This window comes from Heteronotia binoei, chromosome 15 (assembly GCF_032191835.1).
Source record: "Heteronotia binoei isolate CCM8104 ecotype False Entrance Well chromosome 15, APGP_CSIRO_Hbin_v1, whole genome shotgun sequence".
In the NCBI taxonomy this organism is placed as follows: domain Eukaryota; kingdom Metazoa; phylum Chordata; class Lepidosauria; order Squamata; family Gekkonidae; genus Heteronotia; species Heteronotia binoei.
Genome location: NC_083237.1, coordinates 66,113,262 through 66,133,644, shown reverse-complemented (window position 1 = coordinate 66,133,644; position 20,383 = coordinate 66,113,262). Strand labels below are relative to the sequence as shown.

Here is a 20,383-nt window from a genome sequence, read left to right as displayed (position 1 = left end):
GGTGTCCTCTTTTCATCAGTTCTAGTATCTTTGACTTCCACCAAAGAACCCTGGGAAGTGTAGCTTTGCCAGGCTACTAAGGAGCCTTTGTTCAAGGCTCATGTCCTTTCCTCAGTCTGCTTCCCAGCATTCCATGGTCTGTGACAGCTAAGCAATGCCAAGGTTCTCTTTAAACTCCTGAGGTTCTCTTTAAAGGTTCTCTTTAAAATCCTGAGATTTCCAGGATTCATGAGCTTCCTTGCTCTGAGCTTCAGTCAAGTGACATCCTGTGTTTTGCAGTCCCCTCCAGGGCTGCCCGGTCATTGTCCCCACACTAAGTGCTGCCTTTGTGGATGAAAATCTGCCAGATGGAACCCACCTTCAGCCGCAAACAGCCTTCATCAAGCATTGGCGTATGAGGAACATTGGCAGCATGGAATGGAATTTTGACACCAAGGTACCTCCCAACACTTACTTTGCGAGGGGTGGGGCAGGAAAGGTTCTGAGGCTCAGATCTTTCTGCAGGTCCTCCACCCTTTCAATCGGATATGCAGGGGCTTCAAACAGTAGGCTTTTACTGCTACTATTGATGTTTTGGAGAAAGCCAGGCACTGTTCTGGGTCATTGACCAGGCAGTTTAGCACAAGGGAAAACACCACAGCCTAGCTGTACTCCCATCCGCTCAATAAAAAGAGAGAAATGGAAGGATCAATGTACGAAACAGATCTGTGTTATTTTGTTGCTGCAAAATATCGTTATTGTGTGCTGCAAAATAGTAAAGAGTCCAGTTCACAGTTTTCTTCATCAAATTAATGACAACTCATTCTTATGGAAGCGGGTGAGGGAGAAGATAGGTCTTCCAGATAAAATTATTCTCTGTTCCTTCTGCGTCTCCCGGCAAAACAGCCTTTTGAAAGTGCTTTTTCCTGGACTGAACTCTTTACTGCTGGCTAATGCGAAGTGAACTTCGTCCTTGTCCTCTTCTTTGCCTTGGGCTCCACCGTCAGCTCCAGGGGGACTTTGCATGGGCGGGTGGTGATCGGCTCTGATTCCCTTCTGTCATTTAATCCCTGCAAGGGTCTGTTCCTGTGAAAAGCAGAAGGGCCAGCAAGCAAGGCCTGAGTGGGGATTTTTTGGTGAATCTCACAGACCACGCTGGCTTCGTGGCAGAAGTAATTAAGGACATTCCCCCCACCCACCCCCCCACCCATTTACTCATTCCAGGGGGCAAAGTTCTGCAGTCCATGAGCACTCCCTCTCTCTGAGGAAAAATAACGGACGTCTCTGTGCTTCTTCTTCTCCCTCTCCACTCTTCAGCTGAAATTCATGTGGGGGAATTTGACGCTGCTCTCCTCAGAGAAGAAAGACGTGACGGTGCCTTCCCTGCGACCAGGGCAAGTGGGAATCGTGTCTGTAGAGTTTGTGGCCCCCCCGGTGGAAGGAACTTACACGTCTCACTGGCGGCTCTCACACAGAGGGGAACAGTTTGGGCCCCGGATCTGGTGCAGCATTGTAGTGGACGCCTCCAGCACGGACTGCCCAGAGAGCATTAAACAGATGTGCAGTTTTAGCCAGAAGGGCAGATCCCTTTGTACAAAAGAGGTGAGGCCTTCCTGTACCTGAGTGTGCGTGAGATTTGTCTCTGCCCCAGCCCTTCTGCCCTTCTTGTGCACTTCTCTCAGCACACTTACACTTTGTCCTTACCCTCCTTCAGCCTGGCAGTCGTGCCTGTTCCCTGCTTTGCTTATTTTACTGTTCAGCATAGTTTTTCTCCCCTCAGAAAGCCTTCTAGGACATCTCCTCTGGCCCCTGCTGGCCTAAGGAGGCTGCTGAAGCCTGTTCCCTGCCCAGCCCTTCCAAAGAAGCCTTCCTGGCTCCCGCAACAAATGAGGAACGGGCCATCACCTGCAGTTGGTTCTGCTGCCACCTTCTTGCCTTGGGGTAGGCTGCTGGCCAGCCTCTGACCTGCTGGTTCATTTCTGAGTAGCATGTTGAGCTGGAAAGCTGCTCCAGTGGCATTGGGTCTGGCTTCTGCTGTCCTCCCAGGATGGCTCCTTTGGCTCAATCCAGAGGCCTCCATCTCCTTGCAAGACCCTTTGAGGTCTCTCACTCAGATCCACCAAGGTAGATACGCTGCTCCCTCTGTGTGTGTGTGTGTGTGTGTGTTTGTGTTCTCACTAGACTTTTTCTGATTTCCTACAATAAGAAAAAGAGCAACATGGCTCAGTGGATGGTGTCAGCACAGTGTAACAAGTGGGTTCCTGCTTCTGCCGGTTTAGCATGGGGGCTGGTGACTGGCTGGGTGTTCCTCCTGCTCCCATGAGTGCCCTCCTTGTTCCCTGCCTTCTGCAGGAAAGATCCACAGAGCCCAAGGCAGACGAACTCCAGGCTGCCAACGCCGCCATCCAGGGAGGGCTAGCCAGCCCAGCTGCTCCACCACAGGCGAAGAGCATCACCTGCGAGAGAGAGTGTTACATTCCATCAGTTGACCTCCTCACAGCCCAGGTGAAACTTCAGGTGCATGCCAGGCAGGCTCACTTAAGAGAGACCCTGTGGGTGGGTGGCTGATCTTCCTCCCTCCCTGAACTTGCCTACTTTGGCTTTCCTTCTCTTAGGACTTGCTCTCCTTTGAGTTGCTGGACATCAACATTGTGCAAGAGCTGGAGCAGGTTCCTCACAGCAGTGCTGCAGGTAAGTGTTATTCCCCCCCCCCCCGCAAAGTGTGGGATCTGGACATCCTCATGCATGCCCAGCACTCCCTTGGGAGACAGGCAGATTGCTATAGGGATGCCCCCTGGGCATATGCAGACATCTCATAACCAATACTCCCTCTAAGTTGTGGAGTCTTGTGAGCAAAAATTCTACTTTGAAGAAGACGACGACAGTGTGCGTTTGCAATAAAAAAGGCCAATGCCATGCTGGGAATTATTAGGAAGGGAATTGAAAACAAATCAGCCAGTATCATAATGCCCCTGTATAAATCGATGGTGCGGTCTCATTTGGAGTACTGTGTGCAGTTCTGGTCGCCGCACCTCAAAAAGGATATTATAGCTTTAGAGAAGGTGCAGAGAAGGGCAACTAGAATGATTAAAGGGCTGGAGCACTTTCCCTATGAAGAAAGGTTGAAACGCTTGGGACTCTTTAGCTTGGAGAAACGTCGACTGCGGGGTGACATGATAGAGGTTTACAAGATAATGCATGGAATGGAGAAAGTAGAGAAAGAAGTACTTTTCTCCCTTTCTCACAATACAAGAACTCGTGGGCATTCGATGAAATTGCTGAGCAGACAGGTTAAGACGGATAAAAGGAAGTACTTCTTCACCCAAAGGGTGATTAACATGTGGAATTCACTGCCACAGGAGGTGGTGGCGGCCACAAGTATAGCCACCTTCAAGAGGGGTTTAGATAAAAATATGGAGCACAGGTCCATCAGTGGCTATTAGCCACAGTGTATGGAGCACAGGTCCACCAGTGGCTATTAGCCACAGTGTATGTGTGTATATAACATTTTTTGCCACTGTGTGACACAGAGTGTTGGACTTGATGGGCCGTTGGCCTGATCCAACATGGCTTCTCTTATGTTCTTATGATTTATATTCTGCCCTCCACTCAAGAGTCTCAGAGAGGCTCACAATCGCCTTTATCTCCCTCCCCACAACAGACACCCTGTGAGGTGGGTGGGGCTGAGAGGGCTCTCACAGCAGCTGCCCTTTCAAGGACAACCTCTGCCAGAGCTATGGCTGACCCAAGGCCATGCCAGCAGGTGCAAGTGGAGGAGTGGGGAATCAAACCCGGTTCTCCCAGATAAGAGTCCGCACACTTAACCACTGCACCAAACTGGCTCTCTTACAAACACCCTGTGGGGTGTGTGGGGCTGAGAGGGCTCTCACAGCAGCTGCCCTTTCAAGGACAACCTCTGCCAGAGCTATGGCTGACCCAAGGCCATGCCAGCAGGTGCAAGTGGAGGAGTGGGGAATCAAACCCGGTTCTCCCAGATAAGAGTCCGCACACTTAACCACTGCACCAAACTGGCTCTCTTACAAACACCCTGTGGGGTGTGTGGGGCTGAGAGGGCTCTCACAGCAGCTGCCCTTTCCAGGATAACCTCTGCCAGAGCTATGGCTGACCCAAGGCCATGCCAGCAGGTGCAAGTGGAGGAGTGGGGAATCAAACCCGGTTCTCCCAGATAAGAGTCCGCACACTTAACCACTACACCAAACTGGCTCTCTATTAGAGCTATGGCTGACCCAAGGCCATTCCAGCAGCTGCAAGGGGAGGAGTGGGGAATCCAACCCGGTTCTCCCAGATAAGAGAGCTCTGGCTGACCCAAGGCCATTCCAGCAGCTGCAAGTGGAGGAGTGGGGAATCAAACCCGGTTCTCCTAGATAAGAGTCCGCACACTTAACCACTACACCAAACTGGTTCTCTCTTTGTGAGCTACTTTGTGAGCTAATTAGCTTGTTCTGGGGCCATTTATCCTGAGATAAGACAAAAAGATGTGAGTCGACAGCTAAAAAAAAAGTGAACTAGCTCACACTAACTCAGCTTAGAGGGACTACCGCTCATAACACATCACAATGGGTTTGCCAACTGTGAAAGGCATGCGGAGCCTTTTGCTGTTTTGTTGGTGACTCAGCACAAGCCTGGAATACTCGAGTCAGCATCTGCTTGCCTCAGGCACCTTCACAGCTCTGCCCAAACGGTTTCTGTCCAAGTTTTCTAGATATGCCTCCAAAAATAGTGCCAGCCATTCAAGGGGTGGTGGGAAGGTCACCATCAGATGCTGTGTTTGTAATCTTTCCATGCTCATTGTGTGCCGAGATACTCCACTACATATGTGCTGAATGCATTTCCCACAGGGCATTTCCAGCCCCATGCTGAAGGAGCATCGCTTGGCACACAGATAGGCAGAGCACAGGGGAAGCTCTGCCTGTCTGTTGCGAGGTAATGTCCCCAGGCAGCTCTTCCCTGTTCCTCAAGCCACTCCTATCAATCAGATCCGCTTTTTTTTCATGTTTCAAAGCCATTTTAGTGATGCTGACATTGGGCTCAGTGTGGAGATTTCACCTCCTGGTTTTAGTGATGCTGACATTGGGCTCTGAAGCCGTGTGCTCTTTGGCAAAGTAAACTGTCTTTTGTGCCAAGTAGATTCAGCAGCTGCCAAAATGTCCTGCGAACGTGCAGATCATGATAATCCCCACCTCAGTGAGTCTGCCTTTCTGCCTTCTATGAGAGAGGGATAAATGCCAGTAGAATCTGAAGGATAATGTTGTCATTGGAAAATGTGCAGTTGTTCACTTGCGAGAGAGAGCCTTCCAAAAGATCTTTCACAGTAAGAACTAATCAGGAGAATCGCCCTGCTTTCCCATGTTTCGGGCACATGTCAGTGCCTTTGCGATTCCAAGAAGTAATCCCCACGCTTACCTCAGATCTATTTGGACGAAACCCATCTGCACTTTTTATTAAAGTAAGGGGAAAGGCTAATTCCTGGGAGTGGAAGATCGAGAATAACTGAAAGTGCATAGAAAATAACAGCTATTGCTTGGTTTAGCAATTGAGAGAGAGTTTATCCTTTTGGGGAGTCAGGGGTAAGTTTGTGGTCAAATAGGAACAAGAATGCCTCTGTTCCCTTTAAGAAACCCCACTATAACCTGCCTTCAATATATATTTCCATCATTTTGTGGGGATCGCACTCGTTTTGCACTTTTCTTTTTCTATTATCTGTGGGAATGGTGAGGGAAGTCCTTCCCAGAAGAACCTACCCAATCTGCTTATTTCTTTGTAACACACTTTTCTCCCCAGTTAGGACCCACAGTTATTTACGATATCATTCATCCCTCTTACAGTTTATCCTAACAAACACCAACCACCACCCTGTGAGTGTAAGGTTTTGCCCAATTTCAATCACAAGGCTCCTTAGGTTGGCTCAAAAGAAGCTTTTAATGATGAGGCTTGAAGCAAATATTAATGGTGACAAACTGGGGGCCTCAGTCTGAGATAACCTTCTCCAGAAAAGACTGCAGACGCACCACATTTTGCAGAAATAGCTTGGCCAACTTCTTGGCCATTGGCCACCTGGGTGCAGGGTATAAAGTCCAGCTGTTTTGAAAACACGTCCATGACTACCAATACTACCATTTTTCTCTGAGTGGGAGGCAGGTCCGTAATAAAGACGATTGTGACTATTGCCCATGGCCTCGAGGCAGTTTCTAAAGGGTGTAGTAGACCTGGGGTTTTCCCTCCCTGTCTCTTGACTGTGAAATGTCTTTCCTTGAAATGGCCACCAGAATCGCTGTCGAACCAAAAATAGTGTTTTCACATGCTCAAAATGTCTGGCTATTGATCGTGACGGTGCTTGAGGATTTCATAGAATCATAGAGTTGGAAGGGACCTCCAGGGTCATCTAGTCCAACCCCCTGAACAATGCAGGAAACTCACAAACACCTCCCCCTAAATTCACAGGATCTTCATTGCTGTCAGATGGCCATCTAGCCTCTGTTTAAAAATCTCCAAGGAAGGAGAGCCCACCCCCTCCTGAGTTGGAAGGGACCTCCATGGCCATCTAGTCCAACCTTCTGCACAATGCAGGAAACTCACAAATACCTCCCCCTAAATTCACAGGATCTTCAGTGCTGTCAGAGGGCCATCTAGCCTCTCTTTAAAAACCTCCAAGGAAGGAGAGCCCACCACCTCCCGAGGAAGCCTGTTCCACTGAGGAATCGCTCTAAACTCACAAATACCTCCCCCTAAATTCACAGGATCTTCAGTGCTGTCAGAGGGCCATCTAGCCTCTGTTTAAAAATCTCCAAGGAAGGAGAGCCCACCACCTCCCGAGGAAGCCTGTTCCACTGTGGCACTGCTCTAATGGTCAGGAAGTTCTTCCTAATGTTGAGATGGAAACTCTTTTGATTTAATTTCAACCCATTGGTTCTGGTCCTACCTCCCAGGGCCACAGAAAACAATTCTACACCATTCTCTATATGACAGCCCTTCAAGTACTTCAAGTACACCTCTCAGCCGCCTCCTCTCCAGGCTAACCATCTCCAGCTCCTTCAACCTTTCCTCATAGGATTTCGTCTCCAGACCCCTCACCATCTTCATTGCCCTCTTCTGGACCGTTCCAGCTTGTCTATATCCTTCTTAAAGTGTGGTGCTCAAAACTGAACACAATACTCTAGGTGAGCTCTTACCAGAGCAGAGTAAAGCGATACCATCACATTGCGTGATCTCGACACTATACTTCTGTTGATACAGCTTAAAATTGCATTTGCCTTTTTAGCCACCGCATCACACTGTTGAATCATATTCAGCGTATGGTCCACTAAGACCCCTAGATCCTTTTTCGCACATACTACTGCGCACATACTCCTTTTTCGCACATACTCCCCCTTCCTATAACCATGCATTGGATTTCTCCTACCTAAATGTAGAACTTTACATTTATTCCTGTTAAAATTCATTATATTGATTTTAGCCCAGTTTTCCAGCCTGTCAAGGTCATCCTGTTTCTGTCTTCTTCTGCGTTTGCAACCCCTCCCAATTTCGTATCATCTGCAAATTTAGGAAGCATTCCCTCTATTCCTCCATCCAAATCATTGATAAAGATGTTGAACAAAACAGGCCCCAGGACAGATCCTTGAGGCACTCCACTTGTCACTCCTCTCCAAGAGGATGAGGAACCATTCACAAGCACTCTTTGGGTGCAATCTGTCAACCAGTTACAGATCCACCTAATGGTAACAGGATCCAAACAACATTTTACCAACTTGTCAACTAGGATAATATGTGGAACCTTATCAAAAGCCTTACTGAAATCAAGATAAGTGATGTCCACAGCATCCCCCTGATCCAGCAACGTAGTCACTTCCTCAAAAAAAGAGATCAGGTTAGTCTGACATGACTTGTTCTTGAGAAAACCATGCTGGGTCTTAGTAATCACATCCATTTTTTTCTAAATGTTCCAGGACTGATGATTTGTTCTAAAACTTTTCCAGGTATAGATGTCAAGCTGACAGGTCGGTAGTTACCCGGATCATCTTTTTTCCTCTTCTTGAAGATGGGGACAACATTCGCCTGCCTCCAGTCTTCCGGCACCTCTCCTGTTCTCCAAGAATTCTCAAAAATAATAGCCAGAGGCTCAAAAATCACATCCGCAAGCTCTTTTAGAACCCTTGGATGCAATTAATCTGGCCCTGAGGACTTAGTTTCATTTAAAGAAACTAGTGTTTATGTACTACCCCTATGCTGATCCTAGGTTGGAACTTCATACTCTCCTTATATATTCTCTTTTTGCCATGTTGAGCACCATTTTCCTCAGAAAAGAAGACTGGGGAAAAGTAGGAATTGAGCAGTTTCGCCCTCTCTTCATTACCTGTTACAATTTCACTTTCTTGCCATCGCAATGGGCCTACCATGTCCCTGCTCTTTTTCTTACTCTAAACATAAGAAAAGAACCCTTTTTTTGTTGTTTTTAGCATCTTTGGCCAGCCTAAGCTCATACTGAGCTTTAGCTTTCCTAACTTTTTCTCTACAAGCACTGGTGATTTGTTTATATTCATCCTTGGTTATAAGGCCCTCCTTCCAATTCCTAAAGGAGTCTTTTTTTATTTTGCAAGTCTTTAGAGAGCTGTTTATGGAGTCATTTCGGCTTCTTTAGGCTTTTTCCATTTTTTCTTCTCATAGGAATCGTCTGTGATTGCGCTTTCAGTATTCGCTTTTAAGAAACTCCCACCCCTCCTGAACCTCCTTTCTCCTAAGTATTTCTGACCATGGGATTTTACCCAACACAGTTCTAAGTTTATCAAAGTTTGCCTTTCTGAAGTCCAACCTATAAGTCTGACTACGTATAGCTTTTCCCTTCCCTAAGACTGTAAATTCCAAAATCACATGGTCACTACTGCCTAGGGTGCCCACTATTTCCACTTCTTCAATCAATTCTTCCTTGTTGGTGAGAATCAAATCCAAGATAGTAGATCCCTTTGTTTCCTTCACTTTCTGGAAAAGGAAGTTGTCAGCAAGACAAGTCAGGAATCTATTTGACTTTTCATTTTTAGCAGAATTGGACTTCCAACAGATATCCGGGTAATTGAAATCTCCCTTGATCACTGTATCCCTTCTCTTGGAGAACTTTGCAATCTGCTGTAGGAGTATCTCATCCAAGTCCTCTGCCTAACTTGGTGGTCTATAGCAGACCCCCACAATAATATCAGTGTTATTTCTTACTCCTTTTATTTTTACCCAGAGACTCTCAACTGAGCTGCCATGCTCAGATTCACATATTTCCTCACAAGTATATACCTCCTTCACATATACCGCTACGCCTCTGCCCTTTCTCATTTGCCTGTCCCTTTTAAATAGGTTGTACCCCTGAATCCTAATATTCCAGTTGTGAGTGTCATCCCACCACGTTTCAGTAAGGCCTATTATGTCATAGTCTCCTTCCTTTATTAGGACTTCCAGTTCCTCCTGTTTGTTTTCCATACTCTGTGCATTAGTGTAGAGACATCGGAATCCACATTTTATGCATCCCGAGGGTTTAGTTTCCGTACAAGCCTGCAAGTTAACATTACCTAGCATATGTGCCACTCTTTGCAATTCTTTAATGTTCTTATCCCCAGTTTCTGGTATCATATGAGGCTTTGAATTATTGTCTCGCTCCCCCATACAATTTAGTTTAAAGCCCTCCTTATTAGGTTAGCAAGGCTATTACCAAACACCCTTTTTCCTACCACCGTAAGGTGCAAACCATCTCCCGATAGAAGACTACCGTTTAGAAAGGGTAAGCCATGGTCCAGAAATCCGAATCTTTCCTGACAAGACCATTGACATAGCCAGTCGTTTATTTGAAGTATTCTTCTTTCTCGTCCTAAGCCACAGCCTTCAACAGGAAGCACTGACGAGAACACCACCTGTGTGCCCAGCTCCTTCACCGTCTGACCCAGAGCCACATAATTTTTTCTAATACGTTCAGGGCTATGACGGGCAGTATCATTCGTTCCCACGTGGATCAGCACGAAAGGATAGTAATCCGTGAGCTTGATAAGTCTTCCAATCCTTTCTGTCCCACTCTGCAGCATTCCCACTCCACAAGGACCCTGGCCTCTGCTCTGTGATATACTTGGAAGGTGGCAGAGTTCTCTCCTCTTCCTCCCCCCCCCCCCCCCGCCACAGTGCCTTGGACTCGCTGTCTCACGTCAAGAATCTTTGGCTCGGGGTCCTTCTGCTTTTCCTCATCCGTGGCCTTGGTGGTGCTGGCCACCCTGTCTCCCTCTTCACCAGATCCACTCATAATGCTGGGTAGATAGAAAGATTTGGGCCATTCACAGCTTCAGAGGTCAGTCTGGCAAAATGTAAGGTTTCACCCCAAGTTCAATTACGAAGCTCCTTGGGTTGGTTCAAAAGAAACTTTTAACGATGAGTCTTGAAGCAAACGTTAATGGCCTGCGTTCACAAGACCAGGTCTTGCCAGACTGAAATGAATTTAAAGTTATTAGGCAATTATAGGTTACAAAACAACAACTCCCCTTTTTCCCACCCCCACCAAAAGTTTCTTGAATTCATATAAAGTCCATTCCCAGCCTCAGTGTTACCTCCCGTCAGGGTCACATTCCAAGTACTCTTCCCCTTTCAGTTGGTCCGTATCACCATTGCCCAGGGAGACCAGATTAGAGCTGTCTCCCCACGGCTCCTTTCTGGTGGAACCAACTGCCGGAAGAAGTGAGGGCCCTGTGGGACCTTGCCCCAGTTCCGCAGGGCCTGTAAAACAGCCCGCTTCCGGCTGGCTTATAATTAACTGGCACTGGAAGCTAAGTGTAGTTTTGACAGACCGCCGCTATATGTTTTATTATTTTATTGTTTTAACTGTGTTAGATGTTTTAAACTCAAATTATGTTAGATTTTTATGTGTTGTGAGCCGCCCTGGGCCACCTCGGTGGGAAGGGCGGGATATAAACTTAAATAAATAAACTTAAATAAACCCCTTTTCACCTGTAGGCCTAACACCTCTCACTACGTATAAAATATCAAATGCCTAAAGAGAATCAGTGGGCGTTAGTACTCATTAAAATTATTGTATGTGGTTAATAAATCATGCAGGCTAAAATACAGTGAGAATAATAAACCGTTAATGAGCAAGAATAATAATACCAGCAATAAAGACAGCAGTGAGACACTGAAGCCATAATCGTCAGGGACAGTGAGGTAGTTAGGCAGAAGGGACAGTAACGGACCCACAGTCACCTAATGAGCTTCCATGAGATGCATGGTGATTCAAACCCAGGTGTCCTAAATCCTAGCCTGATGCTCTGCGTTCTGGAGCTTTAGCCAGATCATTACCCAAGTCTTTTCAAGCCTGCTTCTCCTGTTTCATAATGTTTAGAAACTGGGGAATTAAAACCCTTTTAAAGAATGAAACCCGGAATTTTTTGTTGGGAATGCTGAAACTTGCCCCCAGTACCAGATTCTTTTGCTCAGTACAACAGTCAAAACTTTTAAAACATTCATAGTTCTGAGGATTCCACGGCTAGAGCTCCCTCATAAGTAATTCTTTCATTTAAAATCCCTGCCTGAAAGCACTTGGAAAGAGGATCAAGACCCCAGGAATATGGCCATGTTTTTTACCCATTTGACCAGTAAGTGTGGATTGAAACTTCTCACCTCGCAGACTCTCAGGAAGGCAAAGGGAAGCCCGAATACCCAGCCAGCCAAGAAGAAGGAGATGAAGATATGAGTGGGACGCAGTTTGTGTGCGAGACAGTCATCCGCTCTCTGACCTTGGACACTGCACCCGACCACAGGCCCCCACAAAAGAAAAAATCTTTGCAGAGTAAGTGTGACATTTCCCCACTCATGCCGAAAATATAGTGGGATGCGGTGACTAGGAAGGGCACTTCCAGTGGAGGGGAGGAGGCCGTTTCATGCACACCCTTCACAGTCCTTGTTGTTGTTATTTGTTTATTTATATTCCGCCCATTCCCCCGCAGGGGCTCAGAGCAGAGTACAACGTAAGTAATAAAATCACAACAGCATGATAATAAAAAACCAGTTACGGAATAGTCCAGCAGGACAATATAACGATGGTGTAGCAGGACAGTACAACAAATCAGTGCAGTAGGGGAGGCCAACCGATCTAATGGATAGATGCCCGCCGCCTCACCCGAAAGACCTGGCAGAACAGCTCCATTTTACAGGCCCTGCAAAAAGGCTAGCAAGCCAGGTAGGGCCCGGATCTCCATAGGGAGCTGATTCTGCCAGGTTGGGGCCAGGACCGAAAAGGACCTGGCCCTGGTAGAGGCAAGACGGGCATCTCTTGGGCCGGGGACAGTCAGCCTATCTTGGGAGGCCGAACAAAGCGACCTCCGGGGCATATACGGGAAGAGACAGTCCCGCAGGTATGTTGGTCCCAGGCTGCATAGGCTTTAAAAGTCAAAACTAACACCTTGAGACGGATCTGGTACACTATAGGCAGGCTGCAGAGCACCGGCCACATGCTCACCCGTACAGGTGATGCAGTCAGCAGGCGAGCTGCCACGTTCTGCATCTGCTACAGTTTCAGTTTCAAGGGCAAGCCAGCATAGAGCGAGTTACAGTAATCTAGTCTGGAAGTGACCATTGCATGGGTCACTGTGGCCAGGTCTTGGGGGGGATAGGAATGGTGCTAGCTGCCTAATCTGCCGTAGATGGTAGAAGGCAGACCCGGCAGCCACCGTGACCTGGGCCTCCAGAGAAAGTGAGGCATCCAGGATCACTCCCAAACTCTTCACCTGTTGGGTCGGCACTAAAACAGCGCCATCCGAGGGTGGGTGCACAAACCCACCCCCCCTCAACTCAGGCACAGGACCTCCGTCTTAGTTGGATTTAGCTTCAGTTGGCTCTGCTGTAACCATCCCGCTACGGCTCCTAACATCTCGGACAGATGTTCAAGGGCAGAAGACAGACTGCCGTCCATCAGCAGATAGAGCTGAGTGTCATCAGCATCCGGGTGACAACCCAGTCCAAAACCTGGGCAAGGGGGCGCATATAGATGTTACGAAAAATGGGTGAGAGAATAGCTCCCTGCAGCACTGCACATATAAGTGGGTGTCGCAGGGAGGTCTCTTCACCCAGCATCACCCTTTGTCCCTGTCCCCGGAGGAAGGAGGAAAACCATTGCAAGGCTTACCCCCCCCCCCCCCGGTATTCTGGCGACGGTGAGGTGGTGGGTCAATAGGTCGTAGCTGACCGTGTCAAACGCTGCTGACAGGTTGAGAAGAATCAGCAGCGCCGACCCGCCTTGGTCCAGATGTCTTCTTAAGTCATCTGTGAGGGTGACTAGAACCCCACATTGCATCAGCACCGTTCCAGGGGACAGCATTTTGGGATACACATTGGCTTCAGTGAGAAGAAAGACAGGAAAATACTTTTTTTGGAAGCTAGACGGCGCTCCATTTTTTGGGCTCTAAGCCAGTGCGTGCAGAAGGAGGGAGACCTTTGATGTCTGACCTGTTCCTCTTGGTGGTGGGGGGAACTTTGCTTTTGTTTTAGCTACTCAACAGGCACTACAGGATACCTCCCACTATAGCCCAAAGACTGGTGATGCCGCTAGGATCCAGAGCAGTTCCACTTCCACAGTACAAGAATCAGAATACTTGAATCTGGGAACCGAAGTGGCCGAAGAGCCTGAGTTTGGTAAGGGGAAGAGTCTATGGCTTGTTTCTGTGCCCACAGCAGAGCCTTGCTGAGCCAGGGGAAATCCCCATGCTCAAGCAGGCTCCGTTTTTGAGCTGGAAGAGGTGCCACAAAGAGCTGGGGGCAGAGGTCCATCTTCGGAGCAGAGATCAAATGAGATCTCTCGCCTCCTTCTCTCCCACTTGTTTGGGGCCTGCCGCTGGTGTTATGGATGTGGAGTTTGGGAGTTGTAGGGCAGATGATCAGGCATTTCAAGTGGTGCCTTTTCTGATCCTTCAGACTCTCTGAGAGAACGTGGGGGAGGGGAGGCAAACCCTACCTTGTTTCAAAAGGATCGAACAGGATGGCTGTGAGTTGGACAGTCCCATGAAAGGAGGGCCTTTGCAGTCCTCTTTGTGAGATTACATCATGTTCTCTGTGTTCCATTAGAGAAACTCCTGGTGCCAGATGGTGAAGAATCAGGCGACAGAGACGCCGACAACGATGCACAGGATGAAGTCCATAGCCAGGTGTCCTCCACCTCCTCTGAGGATTATGTGGTCATCCTCCCAGAGTGCTTTGACACCAGCCGCCCTCTGGGCGAGTCCATGTACAGCTCTGCTCTCTCGCAACCAAGCTCGGAGAAAGGAGCCGAGTGCCCAGCCAGTCCCAGAAGAGAGACCCATCTCACAGCTCACAGCATCAGTGATATCCTGACCACGACGCAGGTCCTGGATGCAGTGCCACTGACCCCACAGATCGTGGGGCCCCAGCCAGTAAGGTATTAAGGGGGCCCAGGCGCCAAGCTGAACGCTGAGTCTTCTTTGTGCCCCTAGTAATAAGCAACCTCCAGAGGAAGGGTGCAAAACTTAGACTTGGCAGATGAGGTTCCCCGAAAACCTTTTTTAAAATCACACTTGTTTAAAGCGTAACTGTAGGCAGCGCAGCAGTCAATTGCATGATGGAAACGTGCCCTCAGCTTTAGTGGGTATCAGTTCAGTTTTGCTCTAAAATTTGCACAGATAGGGAAACGGATATTATTCTGTTCCACTGCAGGTTTGATTTGTTTTGATAAAAGCACTGGGTGTTTTTTTTTGTAGGTCTCTAGACCTTTCCCAAGATGAGAGTCCTCAAGAAACAATATCTCAAGAAGCGTGTTTGTCTGCTCCAGACCCAGCAAGAGAAGGTACTGCACGATGTGCCCACAGAGGACAATCAACTGGCAGCTTGTGTGCTTGTATGTTAGTGTTCTAGAGTTAATCGAGAGGCTCCAACAGGGTGACTTTGGTCAAATAAGGAGGAATAAACTGTACGGATTTAGTAAGGCCAGTGTTAGCGCCCATAAACTCTTTCCAGTGGTTGCAGCTTGATCCCTTCTCTTTCTGCTTCCAACAGTCCTCCTTTCTTCCCCTCTAGGAGATGTTTCTGCAGTTCAGCCTGCAGAGATTGTAACCAGTGTGTTAGCATCTTCCGAATCCTCCAGGTAACAGAGACCACATCCTGGTTTCCTTGGTCTGCGTTTTGTATTTTGGGGGAGAGGGGGCACAGAAAAAACAGACGTCTGGGAGATGTAACCTTTTTTCAGCAAATTCTTTTCTGAAGAGATTGATCTACATAGCTGTCATCCATGCACATTCTGGCAAGGTTGACCTTTTCTCTTAAATTTTTCATTTCATGCCACTTTCCAGACACACCCAAGGAAACAGCCTGGCCGGGGGCTTGATGAAAGGGGCCTTATCTGTGGCTGCTTCAGCCTACAAGGCCCTGTTTGCTGGACCACCCTCCGTGGAGCAGGTATGCAATTCCTGTCTTCATCGAGGGACCTGGAGCAGGGATGAGTGCGTTCTGTGCCCCTGTGGCCATCATGCAAGTAATTGTCTCAAAAGTAAACTTGGCAGTGAAAATGAGCTGGAACGGGATGCTGGACATCACAGAGAAGTTTCCTTTTTAATTCCATTTGGGGGTGGACTGCGGCTCTTATGGTTGGACTAATGGCCATGCTTGGAGCCAAGAAGTTGTCTTTCCTCGTCACAACTGGCCTTCCTCTGCAACATGAAGTTTGGCTTCCTTTCTTGAGTCTCTGGGAGCCACTTCCTCTGTAGGCCCCTGCTCTCAACTGCATGGAATACCATGGACCAAACTAAGGTTTTAGGGTGGGGTGGAGAATGGCTGGTAGAAGAGAAGAGGTTGGATTATATCCCGCCTTTCACTACCCGAAAGAGTCTCAGAGCATCTTACAATCTCCTTTTCCTTCCCCTCCCTGTGAGGCTGAGAATCAAACCTGGTTCTCTCCGATAAGAGTCCACGCATTTAACCACTACACCAGACTGGCTTTAGTTGGGTCTTGCCTGCCTGCGCACGGTTGGCCTTGCGGTCCCTCCAAACCTGTGGCTCTAAAACTCCAGGGTGTCAGGTTTGCAGTCTGTGCCATCTTCAGATAAGAGGCATTTTGCGGGTGCAGAACCACAGAATGTTTTGCAAAGAATCCCAGGTATGGAGAAAACGTGTGTGTGTGTGTTCTTGTGTATGTTACATGCGCAGAGGTGGCTTCCTGGTTTTATGCGGGGGTTCTTTTCATTCTCCCAGGCTCTTCCTGTGATCACTGAGGAGCAGATGACAGCCTTCTTGGCCAACCTGAGTGAGATGGGCTTCTGTGACCGGCAGCTCAACCTTCGACTGTTGCAGAAGCACAACTGTGACATGGCCCAAGTGGTCACAGAGCTACTTCAACAAAGCCACAGTGACTGGTATGGGAACCAGTACTGAGCCGCCTTCCAAGCATAAAGCAGCAGACCTCACTTCCGGCTCCCTTCTGTTCCAGCAGAGCTGGCTTGGCTTCCACCTTTTGTTGTACCTCTAGTTTCTTTTTGTTCCGCTAAAATCCTGTGTAGCGTCTCCCGCCCACCCCCAGTTTCATGGCTCAGGCGCCAGGTTTTTTTGAAGTGAAATAATACCTGTAAGAGGGGAAAGATCGATTGTGCAGCAGGTCACTGTCTCTTGAGCGGTTTCCCAAGCGTCGTCACGAGCTCCGCGTTTGAGCAGAGCTGCAAACAGAGCAGAGCACTGTGCAGCATTTTCTCTGCCCATTGAGGGGTCAGATCTTTTGCGTCCTTCCGCCCCCCCCCCCCCCCCCCCCATGACCTGAACTGTTCTGAATTTTGTCCTCTGGTGTACTTGAGAACCTCCTGTATCTTGTTGAAGCAATAACTGCCAGCATTTTGCTGCTTTTGCGTGTCTTGCAGGGCACAGACCAAAACTTAAAAACTGCGTTGGTCACATTCTGGTTACTGCCTCCTCGCAAACACTGCTGTTTCCTGCCATTGTGATGGTAAACTACCACAAGAGGAGTTTGTCCTAAAAAAATGACAACATGGAGAATAGTTGCTCCTAGTATGTAACACTTTATAAGTATTATTATTATTGCATTAAAGTATTTGAAGGCTGAGACACACTCGGGGTGGGGGTGGAGAATGACCGTTATTTTTGGAGATTCATCCTTAAGACTCCACAGTTCTTAGCAAATGCATGGGCACTTCCATGCGGTATTTTTGTCCACTGCGTCCAGTTTGGGATTAAGTTGAGACAAGTTAAATTGTTTATCAGACCTTGTCACTTGCTAGTTACTTTTATGGGGAGTCAGACGGGAGAAATGCACTATCAGAAAACAGCATTAAGAAGGCAGTCCCCACCCCAACCCACGAGTCAAAAGATGCGTGGCTCAAGGATTCCTGAGGACTTTTTCCCACCCAAACCTAAGAGACGTGAACAGTACCAATTCTGCTGGGTAGTTTCCTTTTATTTTACTCTGAGGTATTCCTGTAACTTTCTACATAAGAGGGAATAACTGTAATTGTGGGGGAACATACTTTATTTTAGGAAATCAGTGCATGGACAGCTGGAAATTGCTGACCTGATTGTGGTTTTTCTTCTCTTGGGTTGATGAGGAAAAATATTGGCATTTTCAAATAGTTCTGCCTCAGTTTTCTCTTGGAAGTAGTTTTATCGCTTTGTTGGCTTTGTATATTTTTGTGAGAGGATGCATGGGTAATTTAAAATAGTACAGATACTAAGATCTTTGTATATTGTTTAGAACAAGCACTTTAAAAAGTTTTTGAGTGTGATGGAAACAAAAATAAAATATACATTAAATTTTAAAAAGCTTCATTTCTGTGAGAAGCCGACACTTGTTCTTCAGCAAACTTTCCTTTGCTTGCTGGAGAGGAAAAGTCGCTGGGCCTTCAGTGGGGGCGTTGAGACTCAGCCGTGAAGCAGCTGCCACCTTGAAACAGCAGCCTGAAAAGGAATTTGCTTCTTTGGCTGAAGTACAGCAGGACATTAACCACTCACTCACACCGCCCCCCCCCCCCCCCCCGTGCTGCTCCCTTAACACCCAAGCCTTACAGGGGCCAGCAGCCCTCAAATTCTAAGGGGGAAATTCAAGTCTCTCTATTAGTTTCAGGTTCAAAGTGGAAAAACTTGTATTTCCCAGTCAATGTATTAACTAAAACGTTTATTTTAAAAGAATCTGACGGCTCTTATTTATTTTGAACCATTTAATCAGAAAAAAACTCCCAATACAAGTACACAAAAACAGTACATACACAAAATATACATGAGGGCAAAACAAATACAATACAATGCTCTCTCCCTGTTATTATCTAGGCAGTTTGAATGAAATAGAAAATCAATACCCCCCCCCCTTGACATCGTAACGATGCCCCCTTTCCAAGTGCCCCACAGATAACTTCCTGGGATTAAAAATATACTTTTTATCTGCATATCCATACTGTTATTTGTTCAAACTTCTTGTAATCTGCCCTGAGCCTGCCTGCTGGATAGGACAAAATGGAAATTAGCAGAAATAAAAAACATCAACATACCGAAAAATTCCCCTCCCAGCTTCCTCATTCAACAACAAATCACAACTGGGAATACCAAACATCACTCCCTTTAGACAGTACCAAATGATATTCTCCACCAATCCCAACATTCCTCCCCCCCCCCACCAGACCCATAACAATGAGTTTCAACTTTCTGACAGGAGAGGGGGGGAAGCAGAAAAAAGCCAAACTGAGGTACCCTCCACCCTCAAGAACTCCCTACCCCCACCCCATCATTTAGCACAGATCACAAACTGCTCTTCCCTCATCAGTGGTCCACCTCTACATTCTCCTACATAGGAAGGAAACAGTTCCAAAACCCAGTTTCAGTCCAGGCTGAGAAAAGGGGACTGCATCTAGGGAACACCAGGTGAAATCCATGAATGCTGTTCGGGGAAGGAAAAGATGGCGCAGTGGCAAGAATGAGGGAGAAAGGAGAAAAATAACCACAAATAGTCAAAAGAAAATGCCATTTAAGGAAGGGAGGGGTGGGTCAATGAGGAAAAAAAAATAAAAGAACAAAAACAACTAAAGAAAATCAAACTGCCATACCAGACCATTCAAGGAGGGATTGTGAAATCGCTTGCATTCTTGCCTCAAAAAATTCCAGAAGTCCATCAAAGTCAAACCCAGCTGGAAGGGCAAATCTGTGTCTCTTCTTCCTGTGCCCAAGAGGCGAGGAAAAATCGACATCATTGACTGCTGTTTCATCTTGCATGGAAATTTCAAGTGCAGTTTCATTATGTGAATGCTCAAGTTCAGCTGTCCTTTGTAACCTCATGATCCAGAGACACAGTAGAGAGGGATTGGGTCTCCCCCTCTTCAATATTGTTGGGATTTGGGGGTATGGAACTCTTCCTGTCTGCCAGTTTTTCTATGTTGGATTGATGGAGAGGTCCTACCAAATCTTACAGCTTTTAGGTAGAGTTCTTCAAATTATTAAATATACGTATAGAGCACCAGACTCCATAAAAATCCTATATAAATGTATATTTCTATATTTACTAAATGTTTAATATTCTTACCTGGAGCTTTGCCAAATGTGGGGAAAACAGATTTTTATTGAATTTGAAACCTGAGAGACTAGGCTTTATAGGGTGATCTGCTTATATTATCACATTAGCCAGTCATTAACTTTACTGAACCTTCTGGCTTCTATTTATTTATTTATTTGATTTATAAAATAATATAAATCTACCTTTTAAAGACTATGATGCGTCTCTGAGCATGCTCTGATAGGCATTATTTTCACAATTGGACTTCTTTTTTGTTCCTCAAACCAGCTGTGTGGCATTGTTCTCCAATATTAAAGTAGTATGGCAGAGAATCAACCTTTCATAACTCATTCTAACATTTTTATTTCATTTGCAGTATTTACTGTCTGCCTTTCTGTTTGTATAAACAGGTTTTATTAAGTTTTAACAGAGAAGATTAGGGAATTGAGGGAAGGATAAGGTACAGAAAATAAAAGAGTAGATTACATTTATTACTACATCAAGAAAGAAAAAATAAGTATGATTCATTCTACCTGCAAGTATCCAAAAGTAGTACATATTACTTTTAAAGTCTACAAACTTTTTGATATACTATAAAATCCTATTTAGTGGGAAATTCCGGATTTTTATCTGTCATATCTGTGTTCATACAAAACCACATCTATATATTTTTAATCTACACCAAACAACAAAGGAAGAAGAAAAATAAAAGAGAAAAGTTCAAATTCTGGTCTTCAATACTATCTTATTAGGCAAGAAGCTCCTGTATATAACAGCAGCTGTATATTGACAACATTTCTCTTATCTAAGTTACAAAGGAGTCTCAAGGTTAACAAAACTAAAACCAGCTTCTCATTAACCATGAAAGACCTTGGAATTAAATGG

General features: G+C 46.6%; 1 protein-coding gene across 1 annotated transcript in view; it reads left to right on the top strand.

Moving 5' to 3' along the window:
- NBR1 (NBR1 autophagy cargo receptor) overlaps positions 1-16,535 on the top strand; it is a 30,357-nt gene extending 13,822 nt beyond the window's left edge. The window contains exons 10-20 of the mRNA XM_060255663.1: positions 280-436; positions 1,297-1,581; positions 2,332-2,496; positions 2,595-2,670; positions 11,642-11,803; positions 13,501-13,644; positions 14,074-14,404; positions 14,724-14,809; positions 15,043-15,106; positions 15,312-15,417; positions 16,210-16,535. Of these exons, the coding sequence (XP_060111646.1) occupies positions 280-436; positions 1,297-1,581; positions 2,332-2,496; positions 2,595-2,670; positions 11,642-11,803; positions 13,501-13,644; positions 14,074-14,404; positions 14,724-14,809; positions 15,043-15,106; positions 15,312-15,417; positions 16,210-16,389 (1,756 nt within the window). The 3' untranslated portion in view covers positions 16,390-16,535. The remainder of the gene's footprint in view (positions 1-279; positions 437-1,296; positions 1,582-2,331; positions 2,497-2,594; positions 2,671-11,641; positions 11,804-13,500; positions 13,645-14,073; positions 14,405-14,723; positions 14,810-15,042; positions 15,107-15,311; positions 15,418-16,209) is intronic.
- Positions 16,536-20,383: the final 3,848 nt, after the last annotated feature.